This window comes from Lygodium microphyllum, unplaced genomic scaffold, assembly GCF_053477565.2.
Source record: "Lygodium microphyllum isolate KBCC unplaced genomic scaffold, Lygodium_microphyllum_v1.1.10 scaffold_63, whole genome shotgun sequence".
In the NCBI taxonomy this organism is placed as follows: Eukaryota; Viridiplantae; Streptophyta; class Polypodiopsida; order Schizaeales; family Lygodiaceae; genus Lygodium; species Lygodium microphyllum.
The window spans coordinates 490,976-512,722 of NW_028229546.1; the positions used below are offsets into that span (position 1 = coordinate 490,976).

The following is a 21,747-nucleotide window of genomic DNA, read 5'->3' on the forward strand; positions in this document are numbered from 1 at the left end:
GCGGTCCATCATCTCTCACATTCATTCAGCATCTTCTTCACGAGATGCATGGCTAACTTTGGAGCATATGTTTGCAGGAAAGAATGAGACTCGGCTCTCTTTCTTGAAGAAAGAGTTAGAGACTTTGAAGATGAATGAGGGTGATTCTATGCAGGATCACTTGAATAAGATTCAGGACTTGAGGGAGCAGCTCCTGAATGTAGATGAGTACTTTTCGGATGCACAGTTGATATCCACTACCTTGAATTCCTTACCTCCTTCGTACTTGTCTTTTCATACTGCATTGAACCTCACCATGAGGATTGCCGAGCACCCACTCACTTTTATTCAGCTAGTTAGTTTGCTTCTAGAGGAGGAGCAAACAAGGAAAAATAGTGGTGTGGATGCTATAGTCTCTGAGCAGGCTTTTGTGGCAAGACAAAAAGGCAAAAACGGCAAGGTGAAAAATGCTCCACAGAGTTCTGGCACTTCGGGCACATCACAGAATCAGATACAAGGGGGGACGCAAGCTAAAAAGGGAAAATGTAATTATTGTAAGAAGCCAGGCCACTATATCACTGAGTGCAAAAAGCGCATTGCCAAAGAGAAGAAGAAGGAGTCAGGAATGTCTGTTTCTAATACTCCTTCCACTGCTAGTGAGTCCGCGTCCTTTGTTGTGGACAGGGACTATTGTTTTTACACTTGCAGTTATGACATCTCTTGGGCCAATAGAGCACTTTAGCTCTACAGAGGATGCTGACACTTGGTTCTTTGACAGTGGTGCTTCTAGACATATTACATCTCGCAGAGATCTGTTTGCTTCAGTTAGTGCACCTCCCGTTGGGAAATCTGTACAGTGTGCCAATAATGCATCATACCCTGTTCGTGGTATTGGAGAGATTCAGGTCACAACCATTGATGGCTCTATTCTCCGCCTGCAGGATGCTTTGTTTGTGCCTAGAATCAAGAAGAATTTGCTTTCTATTTCTTCTTTGGTACGTTGTGGTTTGCAGGTCACATTTGATGATGACCGTTGCATGGTTAAAGATAAAGAACGCATGACTTTGGTCTTGACAGGATCTTTGTGTCATTGTTTATATGAGTTGGATGCTCTTTCAGTAGATCAGTCGGCATACTTGACATCCACTCTTACTCCTGCTATGATACAAGCGGAGTTATGGCATGCTCGTTTGGGGCATGTAAACTTTGGCAGCTTGATGCTTTTGCAGCGTACTCAGATGCTAGATAGCTTACCTCTCTTGGAGAGACCTCCTAAGCACTTATGCGAGGGATGCATTTTGGGAAAAATACATCGTTTCTCATTTCCCCGTGATGTTGCTTTCAGAGCAACAACCAGATTGCAGTTGGTGCATTCAGATGTTTGTGGGCCTATGCAAACAATGTCATTGGGCGGTTGTTACTATTTTGTGACATTCATTGATGACTTTACACGTTTTTGCTAGGTCTACTGTTTGAAAAAGAAGTCAGAAGTGTATGATGCATTTTTGGCTTTCAGTGCGCATTCAGATGTTTGTGGGCCTATGCAAACAATGTCATTGGGCGGTTGTTACTATTTTGTGACATTCATTGATGACTTTACACGTTTTTGCTAGGTCTACTGTTTGAAAAAGAAGTCAGAAGTGTATGATGCATTTTTGGCTTTCAGTGCACTTGTTGAAAATCAATCTGGATGCAAAATTAAGACTCTCCGTTCGGACCGAGGGGGGGAATACATGTCCTCTATGTTGAATTCCTTTTTGAAGCAGAAAGACATAGTCCATCAGTACACTACTGCCTATACTCCACAGCAGAATGGGGTAGCAGAGAGGAAGAATCGGTCACTCATGGAGATGGCCAGATGTATGCTGAATGAAGGCAAAGAGCTTGCCTCATAGTTTTTGGATGGAGGCAGTCATGTGTGCTTGCCATATTTTGAACAGATGCCCCACCAAAGCCTTGAAGACCATCACACCTTTTGAGGCTTGGAACAGTCGTAAACCTTCTGTTGGCCACGTCCGTACCTTTGGGTGTCTTGCCTATGCCCATATTCCACAGGTACTTAGAAAAAAGTTGGACAACAAGGCTGTTAAGTGCATTTTTATGGGATATAGCAATGAGAGCAAAGGCTACAGACTCTATGATCCCGTTACAAAGAAGGTTTTTGTCAGCAGGGATGTTGTTTTTGATGAAAAATCAGAATTATCCTTGGCTGGTTTGGACACATATCAGGCTGCCCGTGATGTTTTTGAAGGGCTGCTGCCCATTACTTTTGGTGATTCAGTTGGAGCTTCAGAAAATGAACCTAATGTTCAGCCAGCTGCTCCTATGGAAAGTGCAGAAATTCAGCCATTGGCTGATCGGAATATTCAGCATAATGCTGAAACTGAAATTCAGCAAGAGCTTGCACACAGTCAAGAAGCTAGATAGTTACCTAGATGGTATTTACAGACTATGCAAGATAGTCCTTTGGATGCACCCATGGCTGGTTGTACTAAAAGGCAAACTCGTTTGCATGATTCAGCACATACCATGGAGTTTGTTATGGCGGCAAGTACTTTTGATAATGAAGAGCCTGAATGTTTTGAGGATGCACAACACAGTGTGCATTGGATGGCAGCAATGCAAGCTGAATTAGATTCTATCACTAAGAATCAAACTTGGGATTTGGTGTCTTTGCCATTTGGAAAGAAAGCCATTGGAACGAAATGGTTCTACAAACTGAAAAGGAAAGCAGATGGATCCATTGATAAATACAAGGCACAGCTTGTAGCTAAAGGCTATGCACAGAAAAAGGGCATTGACTATGAGGAGACATTTGCTCCTACTTCCCGTATGACGACCATCAGGTCTATGATTGCTTTGGCTGCACATTATGGTTGGACAGTGCATCAGCTGGATATCAAGACTGCATTTTTACATGGGGAACTTCAGGAGGAAGTTTATGTACAGTAGCCCATTGGTTTTGCAGTTGAAGGCTCAGAACATTTGGTATGCAAGCTAAAAAAGGCACTATATGGTTTGAAACAAGCTCCTAGAGCTTGGTATGCAAAAATAGATGCTTTCTTGCTTGGTCAGGGGTTTCTAAACAGCTCATCTAAGTCTTCCCTTTACGTATGTAAAGAAGGGGGATCTATGCTGATTATATGTCTTTATGTTGATGACCTTTTGCTCATTGGAACACATGCTGATCAGATTTCAGCATTCAAACAAAATTTGCAGCAAACTTTTGACATGTCTGACTTGGGAGTTTTGCATTACTACTTGGGCATCCAGTTCATACATGATGCTCGAGGTATTGGGCTATCACAGTCAAGGTATATTGAGCAACTTCTTGAGAAGTTTGGCTTACAGGATTGCAAGCCAGTTTGTACCCCCATGGAACCTGGACTGAAACTGTCATTACATGATGACAGTGATTTGTTTGATATACATACATATGCTCCTGCAGTTGGATGTCTTATCTACCTATGCAACACTAGGCCGGACATACAGTTTGTAGTTTCAGCTTTGAGCAGGTATATGCATCAGCCACGTATGTCACATTGGCAAGCTGTCAAGCGTGTTTTTCGTTACTTGCAGGGTACTCGATCTCTTGGGTTGCTTTATGCCAAGGGGGGACCACTGCAGTTACATGCTTACAGTGATTCTGATTGGGCTGGTGATTATGATACACGTCACTCCACTAGTGGCAATTGTTTCTTTCTTGGCTCTTCTTGCATTTCTTGGCTTAGCAAGAAACAATCCACTATTGCAACATCGTCATGTGAAGCTGAATACAAGGCAGCTTTCACTACCACAGTTGAATGCGTATGGCTTAGACGCTTGCTAGCTGATCTGGATGTATCTGTTACGGAGCCTACTCCTTTGTTCACTGACAGTCAGAGTGCCATTGCAGTGGCACGAAACCCAGTGTTTCATGCCCGCACGAAACACATTGAGATCCATTATCACTTTGTCAAAGAGAGGCTACATGTAGGTGATATCAGCCTTGTCTATTATCCTACCACCAGTAATGTGGCAGACATCTTCACCAAAGCTCTTCCTCGTGACAAATTTGAAGCATTTCGCGATGCTTTAAATTTGATATCCTTTGGTGGCGGATGATCCTTGTAATCTTGATCAATCTTCACTCCAGGGGGTTTGTTGGGTATTTGACTCACGCCTCACTTACACCTACGCTCATATGGGAGTGTCAATGATCAATAGGACACTCGGGCACTTTTTACTCTCAGTAGGAGAGGTTTTTTCCCCCAGACTTATAGTCTTATTTTCGTATGTGCTTATGTGCTTATGTTACACACTTATGGGCACTTACCGTGTGTTGGGTGTGAACACCCCCTACAACCCTAAGGTTTAAGGGTTGTACTTTGTACTTTCATGTTACACTCTTTCAATCTATTGGATTGGGTGCCGTGCTTCACTCTGTCTCTCTCACTCTCACACTGTCTACTGCACTCTCAGCTGCATTTCGATCCTATCACCATCCTTACAATTGGCAATTTTTATCAAAATGTATCGTCATCTACCCAATAAAAATTGGGGGCCCTTTTTCAATTTGAGCTCTCTCCATGCCATCTACCATTGGGATGTCGAGATATGGCATCACAATTGAAAAACTCTCGAGCATCGGGTTCTCCATCTAGAAGACAAAGATTCAACCCATACTTATGCAAGAAGGCGCATGGAGAGTCATCTCCACCAACAAGCCAGAGCACGTTCAGGGCAATGCACAACTTCATCAAGAATGGCTCGAGAAGAATGAAAGTGCACTCACCATCATCAAGCTCGGCCTCTCTAACAACCTCAACCTTCTTCATCACCTTGATCTTACAAAAACGGCAAAAGAGGTGTGGGATGGGCTTCAAACCACATTTGGGGGAGAGATTAATAATTCCAATTTATTTGTGAAGATGCAATTCATTAGTATCTATTACAATCCTTCAGAGACTCTAAAGGAGCATCTCGATCATTAAAGTGTTCTTTACCAACAATTGACCACTCTCAATAACCATCTAGATGATGATGATGATAAAAAGGCTTTACTTCTTAATAGCTTGATGAAAGAAGCACAATTCCATAAAACCGTGACAACTCTCAAGATGGCTTGAGAGATGAAATATGAAGAAATGGTCTCCATCCTTTTTAATGACAAAAGGCGCAACAAAGATGTTGACATAGCACCCACAACCTTCTACACGAAGAAACAACCGCCCAAGTGTCGATATTGCAAGCATATTGGCCACATTGTTGACCAATGCTACAGGAAGAAAGACGAGCAACAAGATAAACAACGTACCCAATATGGTGTTGCTTGGCCTCTGGTCCTGTGCCCAATGCCCCTAAGCCACACACACTTTTGATCAGCCTCTTAAGCCATGCACGGCACTTTTGAACCATGTCTTACATCAGGTCCCTGAGCTTGTCAGTAGACCACGTCATGACCTACCTCATATTGTATCTCTCTCAATTATGTATCTCCATTCCAAAATTAATATATAAGATAGCACACTGTCTCTTCAAAGAAAAACCTTCCTTTTTCCTTTTCCATATGTTTCCTATCACAGGTTCAATCACCCATGACCCAAAGGGTGATTTGTTAGCTTTATTTATTCTCATGTGTGAACACACACTATTGTGTGTAAAAGTGTGCATTTAAGTGTGAACACCTTTTATACCACTTAGCATTAAATAAGAGTCAAAAGGATTAGCAGTCAAAAAAATGACAAAGAGACAAGAGACACGTTAGGGTTTGTAGGGAGAAACATACTGTATACGGCAAACACTTAGAGAGAGAGAGAGAAGAAACTCAGAAACACAAGAACACAGTGATGATACTCTGAATCATGCTATGAGAAGAAAAGCTCATACAGCGGAGCCGAAGCTCAAAAGATAACTACACTGTCCTCTCTGAATCAAGCAGCAACACCTGTGGGGAATCTGCACAATGAACGGAGAGAAACACAATCCTCCAGTCAATGGGTGTAAAGAAATACCCTAACATAGAAACACAAATAACAATCGCAAAGCACAAATTGATAAAAGAACACAATTGGGATTAGGGTGACTCGGAGACAATGAACAGAGTGAATAAATGAAATGATATGAATACTGAATATGTAATGCTCATGCAATAAACACACTATGCAATGAATGAATACTGAACCTTGAACTCCTGTATCTCAAGGATCACGACAAGGGTAATGAGCTGGAGAGTGTATCCTACTCCGAACGGATCCCGAATCGCAGTGAGGCGACCTCCACATGTCAAACACTAGCAAACGCAGCCAAGGAAGGTTAGATCTGATGCAGATGACAGTGCAAGAGAGAGAAAGACTAAAAACGCAGGCTGCAAGAGAGAGAAAACAGCAAATGCAAGCGGTGGAGAGAGAAAATCTGCTGCGACAAGCTGAGAGAGAAGACTATCAAACGCAGCTATGAGGAGAGAGAAAATGATGGCAACAGCAAACATGAGAGAAAATTGCAGCGATAGCAGTCAAGAGTGAGAAAACTGCAACGACAGCAGCATGAGTGAGAAAACTGTGCTGGTGACAGCTGGGGCTTGCAAAGGTAGTAGTATGTTGACGTGGCAGGCTGTACGATAGCTGTGCAGGTGGTCAGTAACAGTCGCCTAGCTGAAAACAGCAGCAAATGGGAGGTGGAGGATTGGAAGCAGGAGCCAAATTGTAGACGACAGCAAGGGACATCTGAGACTACGACGTCCTCCGCAAGAGGGGTGTGGACAGCAAGCTGAAAACGTCTGAAACCTGCACAAACGAGATTGAGGACTGAATGGAGGGCAACATACTTATAGGTTCTGTGAGTCAAGGACATGTCTCATCAGATTTGACCAAGTGGTAAAGTTTGACCCATTGAAACGAGTCTTGTCATTGAATGCATGCTTGGCTAAAGATGAGGTAGAACCATGAGGTGTCATGAAAATGGGGTAAGATGGATGGGGAGGGTAAGAGAGTGGTAGTGGAAGTGGCTGATAGGAAGGAGGAAGAAAAAGAGGTGGGTAGGCAGAACTAGGCTGTGAGTGTCCAATGAGTGCCGATTGAGGCGGAGGCACTAGAACATGAATGTTACCATAAGTTGCCGATAGAGAAGGAGGCACTAGGACACGGAAGCCATGTCCAAAGTTCAACTGGGACACAGCAGAATGACCAGAAGGTCCACTAGGTAATGCCATGGAGGCAAGCTGTGGTACCAACTGATCCACACTTGGGAGAGACTGGGGGGGATACCCAAGCTGCAATGATCCCAAAAGTGTGTGAGAAAAAGATGGAACACCACTCGGCTGACGTCCTAAAGGCGATGCTTATGTTTCCATAACCCCTTGGTGTGGTGTGATGTGCAACATAAGGTGTGTGAAAAGGGAATGTAAATGGTGTAAATAGAAGTGCAGAAGCAATGGAAAAATGTGGTGAAATGGGTGGGTTTTGAATTTGTGGTGTGAAAGGTGCAGATGCATTCTGTTCATTTTTACCATTTAATGATTGAAAATGAAATGATAATGAAGATGATGCACCATGCAATTCGAAATAGGAACACCAAATTCATTCTGATTTTGAGAAGTAAACTGAAAAGAAAGAAGAATAGAAGAAGAGGTACCTGGCTTTTTTTTAAAAATCCCCACGGCGTGTGTTAACATAGAAGAATTGGTCCTCAAGAGAACCTTTTTCGTAGTCAACAGATTGTACTTTTTCTTCCTCATGATTCCTACCAGTATATCGCAAAGCAACAGAAGTAAAAGAAGAAGGAACAAAAGACGAATCTAAAGTACCTTGCACCGGAGTGGACGAAAGAGTATGAAAGAATATCTAGGAAGACAATATCTAGATATTTAGGAAAACTAGATAAGATGGATCTAGAACATGTGTATGATACTTCACTAATGAAGAGAGAAATTCATACATATCTTCATTGAGTAGCTTCTCTTGAAGGGCAATCCTTCGATCGAGCTCAATCTTCTTTCGTGTATAAGCCATGATCACATGATATTCTTCAGTGGACAGCTTCTATAGCTTTTCTTCTGTCACCCTCATCACCATAGCCCATGAAAATGCATTTGGTGGATTTTGGGTCAAGTTTGTTCCTCAGCTCATCCCTAGTATGCACAAAAGCATCACAGCCAAATATGCATAAATGGTTATATGAGGCCGATTTGCTAGAGCAAACCTCCTCAGGGATGCCATTATTTAAGGACCTGTTTGGAGAGCGGTTGCAAATGTGAACCGTGGTTTTGAGTGCCTCCCCAAAATTCATGAGGGAGATTAGTAGTGGACAACATGCACCGCACTCTTTCACGTAAAGTCCTATTATATCTTTTAGCCACCCCATTTGAAGAAGGGTTGTAAGGGGTTGTAAGCTCCCTCTTAATACCATATAAGTCATAAAAAGACTTGAATTCAGTCGATGTGAACTCACCCCCATTATCAGTTCTCAAGCATTTTAGCTTTCTACCTGTCTGAGTGGTCACAAATGCATGAAAAGTTTTAAAAACAACAAACACTCAACTTTTCTTTTTCAGTAAGTACATCCAAATCTTCTTGGAACAGTCATCAATAAAGGAGACAAAATATGCAGCACTGCCCAACGATTTCACGGGCATACTACATACATCAGAATTCACTAAGTCCAAGACATTGGACTTACGAGAGACACTAGATTAAAAGAAAAATTTTATTTGCTTTTCAAACTGGTCTCATTACAAAAGTCAAGTTTAGAGTCTTTTCCATCAACCCTCTTCAGAGAGGTAAGGATATCAAGTCCTTTTTGGCTCATATGGCCTAAGACTCAAGTGGCTGCATATTTTAGCAACTGCAAGAAACTTGCCATTCAAGGCTTTACAGTGCAAACAATACAAAGTGCCCTTCTTGGTTCCTTTTGCAATTAGCATGGAATCCTTTTCCAATTTCCACAAACCACCACCAAACAGTGTGGTGTAGCCATGGAAGTTAAGCTGACCAACAGATAGTAAACTCTTTTTAATGCCAGTCACATATCTGACATCTTTTAGTACAAGCTCTTGACCATTGTCTAAAGACAAGTATACTATGCCAATCCCATCAATGCTGCAGGTATGGTTATTTCCAAGATACACCTTTTCATAACTGCTTGCATTGAACATAGCAAAACACTTCAAGCAAGGAGTTACATGGAAAGAGGCACCAGAGTCTACAATCCAAGTTTGAGTAACACCATCATCAACTGACAAAAGTGCATAAATCACATCGGCCTTGGTAATTTGCATATCCTGCAAATACATCAGCCTGTGTATGTGAAAGCTCTTCTATGACCACACTAGAGGCCACATTGGCCTTTTCTTTGCCTTTGGTTGTCTTCGATGCATCTGTCTTTTCTTTCTTATTCTTTTTATCTCCTGCATTTTTCTTTCTCTCTTGTTCCTTCTTGTAATACCTACAATCAGGTTTCTTGTGGCCCTTCCAACCACAGTGATAGCAAGTAATGTCACTCTTTTTCTTTCCTTTGCTTTTGCTCCTGTTTCTGTGCCTTGCATTTGTATTTTTCTTTTCAGCCCTGCCTCTTACATTGTAAGCTGAGTTGCTGCCTTCTCTACTAGACATACGTCTAATTTCTTCATTCAAGATAGAACCCCTCACTCCATCATAGGAGAGATTGGGGTTATTGTTGAGTGAAACCACCAAGGTCTCCCAAGAGTTAGGCAGCATCATGATAAAAAAGATCGTCCTCAACTTATAATCAAAGTCCAAATTTGCATCTTTGAGTTGATTTAGAATCCTTGTAAATGCACTCAAGTGCTCAGTTGCAGGCTTTGACTCATTTAGTCGCATATTTACCAACTTGCGCATTAAATGCACCTGATTAACAGGTGTGGTGATCTCATAAGTAGTTTTCAGCTTTTCCTATATTGCATAATCTGTATCTAAATTCTAATGTCTGTCAGAATGTCATCAATGACACCCATCTTTATGTAAGCCACAGCCTTTTTATTTACTCTGGTCCAATCTGCATCAGACATTAGTGAGAGTTTATCTTCCTGCAAAGCATCCTCACAATCCTTTAGGAACAAAATGCCCTACATACGGTCTTTCCAAAGGTCAAAGCCATGACCATCAAACCGTTTGATTTCCATCAAACTCTTGATTTATGAAGTGGAAGAGGTTGGGGCCAACTTATCATGAACAACTGCGGAAGCACAAGCTGAACCAGCAAAATACACAGCTGTTCTTCTCAACGAGAAGTAAATATTTGTTGTTTGTACATGAACCAACTACCACACGGGCAAAAATGCAGAAATTTACCAAATTCTGCGCAAATCCCGAAAATTTCAAGTACAAAATTGCATGAATGTTAGCCAATCTGACCCAGTTGAGCAAAAATTTGCCAATACATGAAAAGCCCCAAAGTTCAGGGATCCAATGTTAAGAAATTTTACTCAAAAGAGCGAAATTTCAACAAATTTGGCAAAATCTCCAAATTAATCGAGGTCACCACTCGAAATGTTTGCAATTTCTGACTCGAAAATCACTGACAGGTATAAATGATGTCAAATTTGGGAAAAGCCCCAAATTTTTGGCTCGAATCTTCGCAGATTGAGATCTGTGCCTCTGGCGTGTGAACTTCTACCAAGGCAAGTAATTGAAAAATTAAATGATTTTTTTTTAATTTTTAGAAATTTGACAGGGGGATGCATTGACCGTCACGTGACTGACGCGATTTACGTCTGCTGTTGGTTCCCTCCGCCGGTCAATCGTCACTTGATGGCTTCTCGCTACACCCAACTCGCTGTAGCCGTCACTTGGTTCACGCCTGCTAGTCGTGTTCGATTGGTTCACGATGCAAATGTCCAATTGCCAGTCGCCTAGTCGTCTGCCCGTTACGTTGGTCTTCACGTCGACCTGCAGCCATCGTTTGCTGGACCTGCCCTTTGCAGCTGTCGACTGGTTTCTCTGGCACCTAGTCAGCTAGACCCGACTGGCCTTCTGCCTCAAGCTGCCTCCATGACTTGTCAGCTGCGCCTTGGTCCTTGGAAGTGTGTAGAACCTTGGGCTCTGATACCAATTGAAGAGAGAAGAGCACAGCTAAGAGAGATGGGAGCCGAGCAGGAGTGAGCATGAGAGTGTGACGGCTGGAGAGAGTGTGAGCAGAGTGAAAGTATGAATCGATAAGAGTGTACCAACAATGTGTTGGTACACAAAGAATAAAATGTATTTATACTTAGGGCACGCAAAGGGTGCATTCACATATACAATGTGTGTGTACTATACAAAGGGGGTTTAAACCGGGCCTTTATCCCAACAAAGATGAGACAAGAAAAGAGAAAAAAAGAGATAGAAGAGCAAGTAGAGTTAGCTAGGAAGAAACTAGAAGAGAAAGAAAAGCTAGAACAAGATATGAGGAAACAAGTAGAAGAAAATAAGAAGAAGAAAGTTAGGAAAAAGATTAAGTAGAAAGAGACGGAAAAGGCAAGTTAGAAGAACGAGTATGGAGGGCTAGGAAGCCAAAGAAAGAAGATAGGCTAGAACAAGGAGAGCAAGAAAAGATAGACCCAGGTGAAGTAGGCCAAAAAGAAGAAGAAAAGATAGAGAAGAAAGAGAATGAGAATGAGACGAAGCAGAAGGCAAACCAAATGCTAAGAAACGGATGCAAGCCACTAGAGCCAAGATGCGTAATGAGAATGAAGATGCCTCTAAAACCCCCCAAACTCAACTCATGGCTAAGGACGAAGCGAACCAAGCTTTTGATCCAAGGCCACATCCCATCCGAGCCAACTCAGATCAAAGTAGGAACCAAGTGTACTTCGGCAATGGAGTCATTGGCTGTGCCTCTGAGCCTAACGAGGCAAACCCTTATGGGCTTGGACAGAATGAGTCAGAGGACAAAGCCTCAAAGAAGGGAGAGCATGAGGGAGTGCTCGCAATATGGTCCAATCAAGGTAACGTAGTGCCATGGAAGGGAACCTTGATAGTTGAGCCTTGGAGAACTCTCCAACTCACTCTTAAGGTGAATGTCTTTGGACTATGGAACCCGTTGGGACCATACTCAATGTTGGCAAAGATTGAGATCTTGGCATTCAAGACGCAAGCAGTGCAAGGAGTTGTCATCCCGATCCTATGGATATGGACGTCACCCCAAGAACTTCAAGGATACCTCTACTTCCGCAAACCAAAATCTGGTCTAAGTGTAACGACTTAGTCCATTTCCCTCCAAGAACCTCAACTCCAAATGAGGCTCAGAAGAGCCAAAGAGGTGCCATGCACCGAGAATGCACCTTCCGTGCAAGAGAAAGCTTGAACCAACCGGTTTGTCTAAGTTCAGAGCAAGCAAGAAAGATCCGGCCAGGAGGTCAAGGAAAACAACCCAAGCTCTTGACTTGGCGGTGAGGGCAAAGTGTCTTGGCAAACGAACCAAGAGACCCAAGTCCCCAAGGCCCAAGGTGATGGCATAAAGAAAGGGAGGAACAACGCAAGGAGGAGCTCAATGGATTGCCTCCCTTAAGGTGTGACACAACATGGCTACAACCGCACCACCACGCCTTGACCCCAATAGTGTAATAACTTGGGACCGCGCTGTTGAGAGTATAGGCATATGAACTCTCCTTATGCAGGAGTGGATAAGGGCAAGCATGTGTGAATGGTCCTGAGAGGAAGGGGAAACCCTAACCCTAGCCAGTTGGGGCTATATAAACAACCCATGGGTCTACATCAATTGATAGAGTGAGGTGACCCAGTTGTACTCATAAGCAACTTTATAAGCAAGACATGTTCTTGTACTTTGTGCCTCCCTCTTGTGCACACACTTCAATGTTAGCTTGCACTCTAATTTTCCACATGGTATCAGAGCCATCTCTGATCTCCTCAACTTCCTTAACATCATCCATCACTAAGTGCACATGAGTCTTCATCTTCTTCATCAAACTCTCCACTTCCATAGCTGCCTGCGATACCCACCTCTGTTGGAGGACTTGGGGAGAGCAGAAGAGAACATTTCAGCTCAAGACCCCTTCTGAAGATCACTTCCCCAGCTCAAGGTGCAGTAGGGTGACACATAAAACCCTGACATTGTGGTCACAGGAGCATGGCATTGTTGCAGATGTAGATTTGGTGCAATTTCTGGCAGCGACCTGCTTCGAGCTGAACCACGAGCAGCATAGGGCGCAATGGAGGTGGCTATTATGGGCCTTTCATAGCCCCCAAGAGGGCCATCTACACCTAAGAGGGTTCAGAGAAATTCTCTCTCTATTGCCCATAATCAACAAAACCCTAACTGTGGGTTTCCTGGCAGCCATAGCTAGGAAGCTTCAAGCTTTCCTATTCTCACTTTTTTCAATCAGGGGATTATCAACAGTGATTCTAATCACTGAAAAACCTCTGGCAGGATCAATTACTGCCTTGTGGAGCTCAAATGCAGAGGTTTTTCTCATCTCATAGGCACTACTAAGCTCGTGAAGTTCAACCTTTATTATGAGTAGAAGAATGGAAGTTGATACAAGTGCTTCTTAGCACTACTGATGTATTTAGTGTGGAAGATCAGAGTTGGAAGCATGAGAGAGTGTGCACAAGAGGGAGGGAGAGAGCTCAAGTACAAGAATAAGATCTTGCTTAGTTAGTTGTTTAAGGTACAACTAGTATACTCTCCTTAAGTTTGAGTGTGCACTTTAGGCTGTTTATATAGCTTCTGGAGGAGTTAGGGTTTCCCCTTGCTCCCCTGTCCTCCAGTCCATTTACATCTAGCTATCCTTATCCTCTCCAGTATAAGGAGAGTTCCCATGCTTTCTCAACACCCCCCTCAATGCTAGGTGGCATTGGATAAAGCATGATAGGATGCCCCCTCTTAATCCACAATGAGATGCCTTTATAAATCAGGCTATAAAAGAAGGTTATAGGTAGAGAGTGTTACAAGACTCAAAAGAGTCAGTCATCTGCGGATTGGGAGGCAAAGTTGGCCTCAAATTCCTTAGGTACTTCTGGAACACTGGGACACTTATTGGTGATATACTCGGTCTTTTTGCATTTATTGCACTTCATTTTGTCAGGATATTTCTTTCAACAATCGCTTACAATATATCCTTTTTTGTGACAGAAGGAGCACTTAGTAGAAGCTGTATGGACTCACACTTGCTCACGGGAAATAAATGTTGAAGTCCTTTCAGTATGGTTTCTCTTCTCTTCATCCAGGCATGATTGGATGGTACTTGCCAAGGTTGGGTTCGGGATATTAGTTAGGGTAGTCACAAGAGTTGGAAAAACCTTCTTCATAGACTTCAGAAGGATGGCAATGGCACCTTCATCATGAATTGGTGCTTGAACGGAGGCTAGTTGTGCCATTAGCCTCTTCATATGTGAAATAAACTTGCTTAGATCTTTTCCCTGTTTATATTCCAAGCTAAAAAACTCAATCTTTAGAAAGATCTTGGAGTTCTTCCCTGTAGTGCCGTAGAGCCTTTCAAATTCATCCCACTTCTCCTTGGCAGTGGAGAGTTGGTCAATATGATGAATTAAAGATTCATCCAAATGAAGCATGATGATGGCCTGAGCCCTTTCATCATCTTCTACATCAAGAGAACTGGATGGGTCAATAGCTTTGGTTCCTTTTATGAAGGGCCAGTAGCCTTGTTCCATCATTTTATATTTTACCAAGACTTGCCAAGGATAGAAATCTTTTCCATTGAACTTGCGAATTTGATACCTTACATCTGCATAGGCCATGGCCATTATAGGAAAGTCTTACCTATTGCTTTGAGCAATGGCAGTGTCTAGTCCTTTACAGGTGGCCAAGTACAAACCAAATAGCAGAACTGATAGCTCTACAAAGGATAACCAACTTTAAAGCTGTAGAGATGAAAAAGGTTGGAAATCATACATATGTAATATCTCAAGATAGGATTTTGGAGGTCCTGTTATTCAAACAATCCTTGATTTAAGCTTTATTGTTTTCCTAGGTTTCAATGAGGTGAGCTTTGATTGGACTTCAGGCTTCTCCTGATAATGTGGCCTATTAGAGGAGTTCTTGGTGGAGCACGGCTTATCAATCAACTCTATGCTATGGGATGAATCAGAAGAGAGCAGAATAACACTCATTTCTTTGATTTACCAGCAGCAAACAGTAAGGAGCATTAGTTGAATGCATTAGTAGTGCTAAGAAGTACTCTTACTAGCATCCATTCTAGTACTCATAATGCAGGTTGATCTTTACAAGCTTAATATTGTCCATGGAATGAAAAACACTCTGCATTTAAGCTCCTGAGGGCAGTAACAAATCTTTACAAGTGTTTTTCAGTGATTAAAATCATTGTTGATAATGCCCAGATTGAGAAAATGTAAAGATGAGTAAGCTTGAAGCTCCTGGCTATGACTGCCAGAAACTCACAGTTAGGGTTTTGCTCATAGCAGCTAGTAGAGGAGGAATTTCTTCAAACCCTCTTAGAGGGAGTTGACCCACTAGGGGGGCTATGAAAGCCCTATGGTGGCCCCCATGATTGCGCCGTTGTCAGCAAGCACGAAGCCCTTGAACAGTACGCTGTCAAAACTGCGCTAGATTTCACAATTTGTGCAATGCTGCCCTCCACGACGCCTTATGTCGGTCTCTAATGTGCCACTCCAAGTCGCCCTGAGCTGAAGAGAATATCTCTAGAAGAAGTCAGGAGCTGAAGTGCTCTCCTTTGCTCTCCCCAGGTCCTCCAACAGAGGTGGGTCAAGCTGGCTATGGTGGAAACGAGGGCAAATGAGAAGACAAGATTTCTTTTTGTGCACTTAGGTGTGCAGAAAGGCTGAGGGATCAGAGATGGCTTTGATACCATGTGGAAGATCAGAGTTGGAAGCATGAGAGAGTGTGCACAAGAGGGAGAGAGAGAGAGCTCAAGTACAAGAATAAGATCTTGTCAGTTTTTCAAGGTACAACTAGTACACTCTCCTCAACTGTGAGTGTGTACTTTAGGCTGTTTATATAGCCTCTAGAAGAGTTAGGGTTAGGGTTTCCCCTTGCTCCCTTGTCCTGCGGTCTATTTACACCTAGCCACCCTTATCCTCTCCAATATAAGGAGAATTTCCATGCTTTCTCAACATTTAGCTGGTGTTTCTTACTGTTTGTTGGTAAATCAGAGAAATGAGTATTATTGTACTCTCCTTTGATTCATCCCATAGTATAGAGTTGATTGATCAGCCTTGTTCTACCAAGAACTCCTCTAATAAGCCACATCATCAGGAGAAGCCAGAAGTGCAGTCTAAGTTCACTTCACAAAATCCAAGGAAAACAATCAAACCCTAAGTTCTATTTGGAAGACTTTCACCCCTGTCAAGTACTCATTAAGTAAAAAATGATGGAGAGAGGTTATTGGCCTCTCATTCAAGGGACTAGAGTTGTTAATTCTACAAATCCTTCTGATGTGGAGAATGATCAACGTGCTCAAGCAATGATCATGTTACACTTAGATGAATCCTTGATTCATCATGTTGATCAGCTCTCCACTGCCAAGGAGAAATGGAATGAGCTTGAAAAGCTCTATGGTGCTACAGGTAAAAACACTAAGATTTTTCTTAAGATAGAATCCTTCAGCTTGGAATATAAAGGAGCAGACTTGGGAAAATTTATTTCTCATATGAAGGGCCTCATAACACAACTTTCTTCAGTGCAAGCACCAATCCATGATGAGGATGCTATTGCCATTCTTTTAAAAGCTGTCAAAAAGGTCTTTCCCACACTTGTAACAACTTTTACTAATATTCCCAATCCTACCTTGGCAAGTACCATCCAATCCTGTTTGGATGAAGAAAAAAGGAATCACAAAGAAGGAAGCACCAATTAGGCATCTACTTCAACACCCCATGACCAAGTCTTGGTGCATACAGTTATCAATAAGTGTACTTTTTGTAAGAAGAAAGGGCATATTGTAAACAATTGTTGGAAAAAATACCCAGAAAAGATGAAATGTAATAAATATAAGAAGACATGACATATTACCAGTAAATGTCCTAACTATCTTAAAGTACCTAAGGAATTGGAGGCTAATTTTGTCACCCAATCCATCGATGATCGACTCTTCTAAGTCTTGTATCTTTTGCGCCTATAACCATCCTTGTAGCTTGATCTATAAAGGCATCCTATTTTGGGTTAAGGGGGGGTCTTCTCTTATGCTTTGTATTCCAATGCCACCTTGCATTGGGAGGGGGGGTGTTGAGAGTATAGGCATATGTTACTCTCCTTATGCAGGAGTGGATAAGGGCAGGTAGGTGTGAATGGTCCTGAGGAAAAGGAGAAACCCTAACCCTAGCCAGTTGAGGCTATATAAACAGCCCATGGGTCTACATCAATTGATAGAGTGAGGTGACCCTAGTTGTACTCATAAGCAACTTTATAAGTAAGACATGTTCTTGTACTTTGTGTCTCCTTTTCCTCTTGTGCAGACACTTCAATATTGGCTTGCACTTTGATTTTCCACACGTGCCTACAAAGCTTGGCATGCAAAGCCATAAGTGCCAAGCCACCTCAAGTTAGGACCATGAAGCCTTCACTCCTCAAATGTAATTGGGTCGAGGGTGGAGTGGAATGAAATAGAATAAAATAACTAAGTCTAGATGGGTAGACCCTGGCCAACTTGATAGAATAAGTGGTGTTAAGACCCCCAAGTCATAGTGTGGCAGACACTGACTGGCTTGATAGAAAAGGCTGCATTAAGACCTCTGCTAATGAGTCAAAGTCCTAGACCGTTAGACATTGATCAGCTTGATAGCATAAGTTGTGTTAAGACCTCGGAATGAGTCAAGAAACCACCCTCAGGTTGATGAGGACAACAATTCATTAAGTGGGGGTGAGTGTAAAGGCATGGGCTTTACAGCTATACCATGGCGTTGGAGCCAAAAACACCTATATAGGGAGTAGTAGTGATTCTAAGCTCTGCTTGGTTTCCACTCTACGTGTGATTCCCTATACTTAATGGTGAACCCTCACATGTGCGGCGTCACGAGGTGTAATCCTGAGATGTGCCTCAATGTTGTAACTTCCGATATCATGAATACAAAGATTCCTTATTGATATATTTTGTATGCCATTCCGTTGTGTCTTTTTGTGCCTCATGACAGGTTATGACTTGAAGTCCCGTGAAGGTAGTGTAAGGGTATGGGCTTTATAGCTATACCATGGCATTGGAGCCAGAAACACCTATATAAGGAGTAGTAGTGAGTTTGAGCTCTGTTTGGTTTTCACTTTACGTGTGATTTCTTGTGCTCAGTGGTGAACCCTCACATGTGTGGCATCACGAAGGTGTAGTCCTAAGATGTGCCTCAATGTTGTAACTTTCGATACCATAAATACAAGGATTCCTTATTGATATATCTTGTGTGCCATTCCGCTGTGCCTTTTTGTGCCTCATGACAGGTCATGACTTGAAGTGCCGTGGAAAAACAAAACCAAAAAAAAAAGAGGAATTCCATCTGCCTCAGATGTTGGCCTCTGTTTGTGAGCTCCTCTGCTCAATGTCATCTTCCCAAGCAGCGAGTATAGATGAAACTCACTCAGAGTGATCATGGTGTGATGAAGGGAAATTCGAATGCGATGCCCACATTGGAGCACATAGATGGATGTGCAAGCTATGCACTTGTGGGCACATAAGTAGAGTCAATAAGGTGTGTGCTCATTTTTTGGAGGAGCTTGCAAAGGACAGTGCAGCTTACAGATTGCCATCTATGGCCTCCAGCATGTTCAATGTTTTGACTTGACATTTGTATTTACTACTGGCCATTCCACTTGGGTCTGGGCTCTTTCTTGATATACAGTTCAGCCTTCAAGCTCTGTCTATTCTTATGGTTCTTTAGACTTTTTCCTGTAGTATGTACTGAAGCTCATTTTGCAGCATCAAGTGATCTTAATATAGGGTGCAAGTCCATTTGATTTTCACTAGTGCAATGTGGTCTTCAAAGTGATGCTTGTGAAGTGTCTTTGAATCTTGTGAAGTGTTTATCTCAGAATCAGGAAAAAGTACAAATTTCACCCATCTTTAAAGTTAGTATTCCCACCCCATTCCTGGAATCTATGCTGTTCCTCCTGTTTCCTGTTCCTGGTAGCTTAGATGTTATTTGCATGTCCATGAGGTAATTCAAATACTGTAATGTAATGTCTATTCCTATGTGCAGGTTTGTGATGCTGTCATTGTAGCTCGAATACTGGGAGCTACTTTGTTGTTGCCAACACTTAAGGATGCTGCAAAGGAACCAAATGGGTAAGACATTGATGTTGAAAAATTCATTATTTTCAGGGGCAGCAGTCGCATATGAGGCTGGTCTTCTCTCTCTCTACAATTACTGTTTTCTTGTATGTTAACTACCTGCCTTGTGATTGACAGTGATTTTGACAAAATTTATGATGTGAATAACTTCATATCAAGTTTGAAAGATGTGGTCCGAGTTGTAGGACGATTACCAGAAGGTGTGCGGTCAATGACTCCAACCATTGTGAAAGTGCCTTACAAAGTTACTCCAGACTACATTGAAGAGAATATACAACCTATTTTCAAACAGAAATTGATTATTCAGGTCACAAGTTTCTTTCCTGCATCAAATTTGAAGGTGAAAGAGGTACCCAATGAAGAAGTGCAAGCAATCCAGTGCTTGGTGACATATAGTGCCTTGCGCTTTCATTCACAAGTGCAAAAGCTGGGAGAGCGGCTATTAAGTCGATTGCGAGAAGCTGGTGAATCATCAGGTGGTCGTTTTATTGCTCTAGATTTACGGCCAGATGTATTGAGGCAAAAGACCTGTAGCCAATCAGATAGCTCAAAAAATAAGAAATGCTTTGATGCATATGAAGTCGGAGTTTTTTTGCAAAGACTAGGGTTTTCTTCCAACACAGCCATTTATTTGACTCAGTCGAGATGGAATCAAAGCCTTGATCCACTTAAGCAATTCTTCCCAAACATATATACTAAAGTAAGTGCTCTTCTGCAAGATATATACAATTTCCTCACATCTCTTGCTTTCACTTCTTTAGCCACGACCTGTTGGTCATTAGATTATACTTGCTGGACAAGTTTCTGGTTTTCCTGATTGGGTCATGATGGCAGATTCTTGCTGTCCTACTTCCTGTGTTGTCTCACATGATAACAACTATTAGTATGCAACTTAAGCTTACTGGCTGCAATGGATATCATTGTTTTGAATGTTCATTGTACTGAATAAATCAGCAGTCTGCAAGTCACCATCTTTGTGCAACTGTAGAGCTGTCAAGAATCGCAAGGCATTGGTAGGATAATACATTTCCCTTTGTGAAGCTTTGGGTATGTTGCTATATCCTGTTGGCTTGAGAACATTCATGTCATTTTACATAGCACACATTTCTATAGTTGTTGGTCATGATGTTGGGGCCTCCAACATCCACCTGAATGTGATGCTGCCCTTGCAGCAATGAGGTGGTGTAACTAAGCATTTCTGGACCCCCATTAGCTCCGTCTAGGTCTGAACATGATTTAAGGAATGGTCAGGAGTATTGCATTACTGGTACTCGTGAACTCACCATCTGAATGAAACACTAGAACTCAGTTCCTTTTAGTCTTACATCTGCTACTTCACTGTACCATGATTTTCATGACAAAACAGATGAATACTGGCAGCAAGACTCACAGAACAAGCTAACATAATGCCAGCTATTTTGCAGGAGTACAGCATGCCATTCAACGAAGAGAAACAAATCCTTTATTCTGGGAACACACAATTTGAAAGGGCTATTGACTTTTACGTTTGCACTCGAAGCGATGTTTTTGTACCTGCAGTACTGGGTGTTTCTTATGTAAGTATCAGTGGTGAACGGATAGCTATAGGAAAGTTACAAATTTTTGTACCAATGGATAACAAAGGCTCATCAAAATTAGAGGTCTCGAAAGTCACGTCACCATTTGTAACAAAGAAAGATCATGCTGTGTACTCCTGCTTTTGTAATGCTGCTTCAAGCTTATAAGGCACTGTTCTATCAACAGGAGCTTTGAGTTCAGAGCATTGTAACATTAAAGGAAAAAAAGTTTAGACACTGTTTTATCAATGCAAGCATGAGTTCAAAGCATTGTAACATTAAAGGAACGAAGTTTTGGGGGAGACTCAATGGTGGCATTAGTTTTTGGCAGCATGGAAGAGCATTCTCTGTATAATGGTGCAGGTTTCTAAGTAAGCAGTTAACTTGTGTCAATGTAAGCCATGCGGTTATGGAAGCTGAGGACATCTTTTTAAAACTGCACATTGTTGATGTAATAATAATACAAATATACTGCGTGAACTGTTTGCAACAAATTGCTGGTATGTGGCACAAATGGCAATTCCTCACGAGACATGCATGTCATCTCTTTTGGTCTTGTCTTTCATCGTCACCAAATATATTGGACTTCATCATTAACTAAAGAATTTCGAATGCTTGATGCTCCTTTTAATGTTGTCTATAAGGTCGACCTTAATCGAATGCATTTCTAGTAGCCAAAGCAACTCATTTCCTGCATAAAATTGTGAGTATTGTGGGGAGACTCACCTATTGTATCCATTTGGATGAAAATTATAATTTCATAACAAGCCCTCAAACAATCCATGTAGTCTTCCTTCATGTTCAACAAACCAAGAGATTAGAAATAATCGACTAAAAGAGTTCTAAAACAATTTAATGAACAAGAGCTTAAACTAAGCTAATGAAAGTGGGATGCAAGAAAAGCCAAGGACTTGAAATCTCTCATGAAGTAAATGTTTTGGCTAAGCGATGGATTTAGTTCGGCTCAATAGTAGTAATTGATATTTTTGTATGTTTTGGAAAGATCAC

General features: G+C 42.0%; 1 protein-coding gene across 2 annotated transcripts in view; it reads left to right on the forward strand.

Annotated features, from left to right (window-relative positions):
- Positions 1-21,112, forward strand: part of LOC148008847 (protein MANNAN SYNTHESIS-RELATED 1-like) — a 34,140-nt gene extending 13,028 nt beyond the window's left edge. Inside the window, exons 4-6 of one of the 2 annotated variants that reach the window (XM_087673990.1) lie at positions 19,092-19,177; positions 19,301-19,883; positions 20,597-20,887. In XM_087673990.1, coding sequence (XP_087530116.1) covers positions 19,092-19,177; positions 19,301-19,883; positions 20,597-20,743 — 816 coding nt within the window. In that variant the 3' untranslated portion in view covers positions 20,744-20,887. Of the gene's footprint in view, positions 1-19,091; positions 19,178-19,300; positions 19,884-20,596 lie in introns of both variants that reach the window. The other variant, XM_087673989.1, reaches the window with a different exon arrangement.
- The last annotated feature ends 635 nt before the right edge of the window (positions 21,113-21,747 follow it).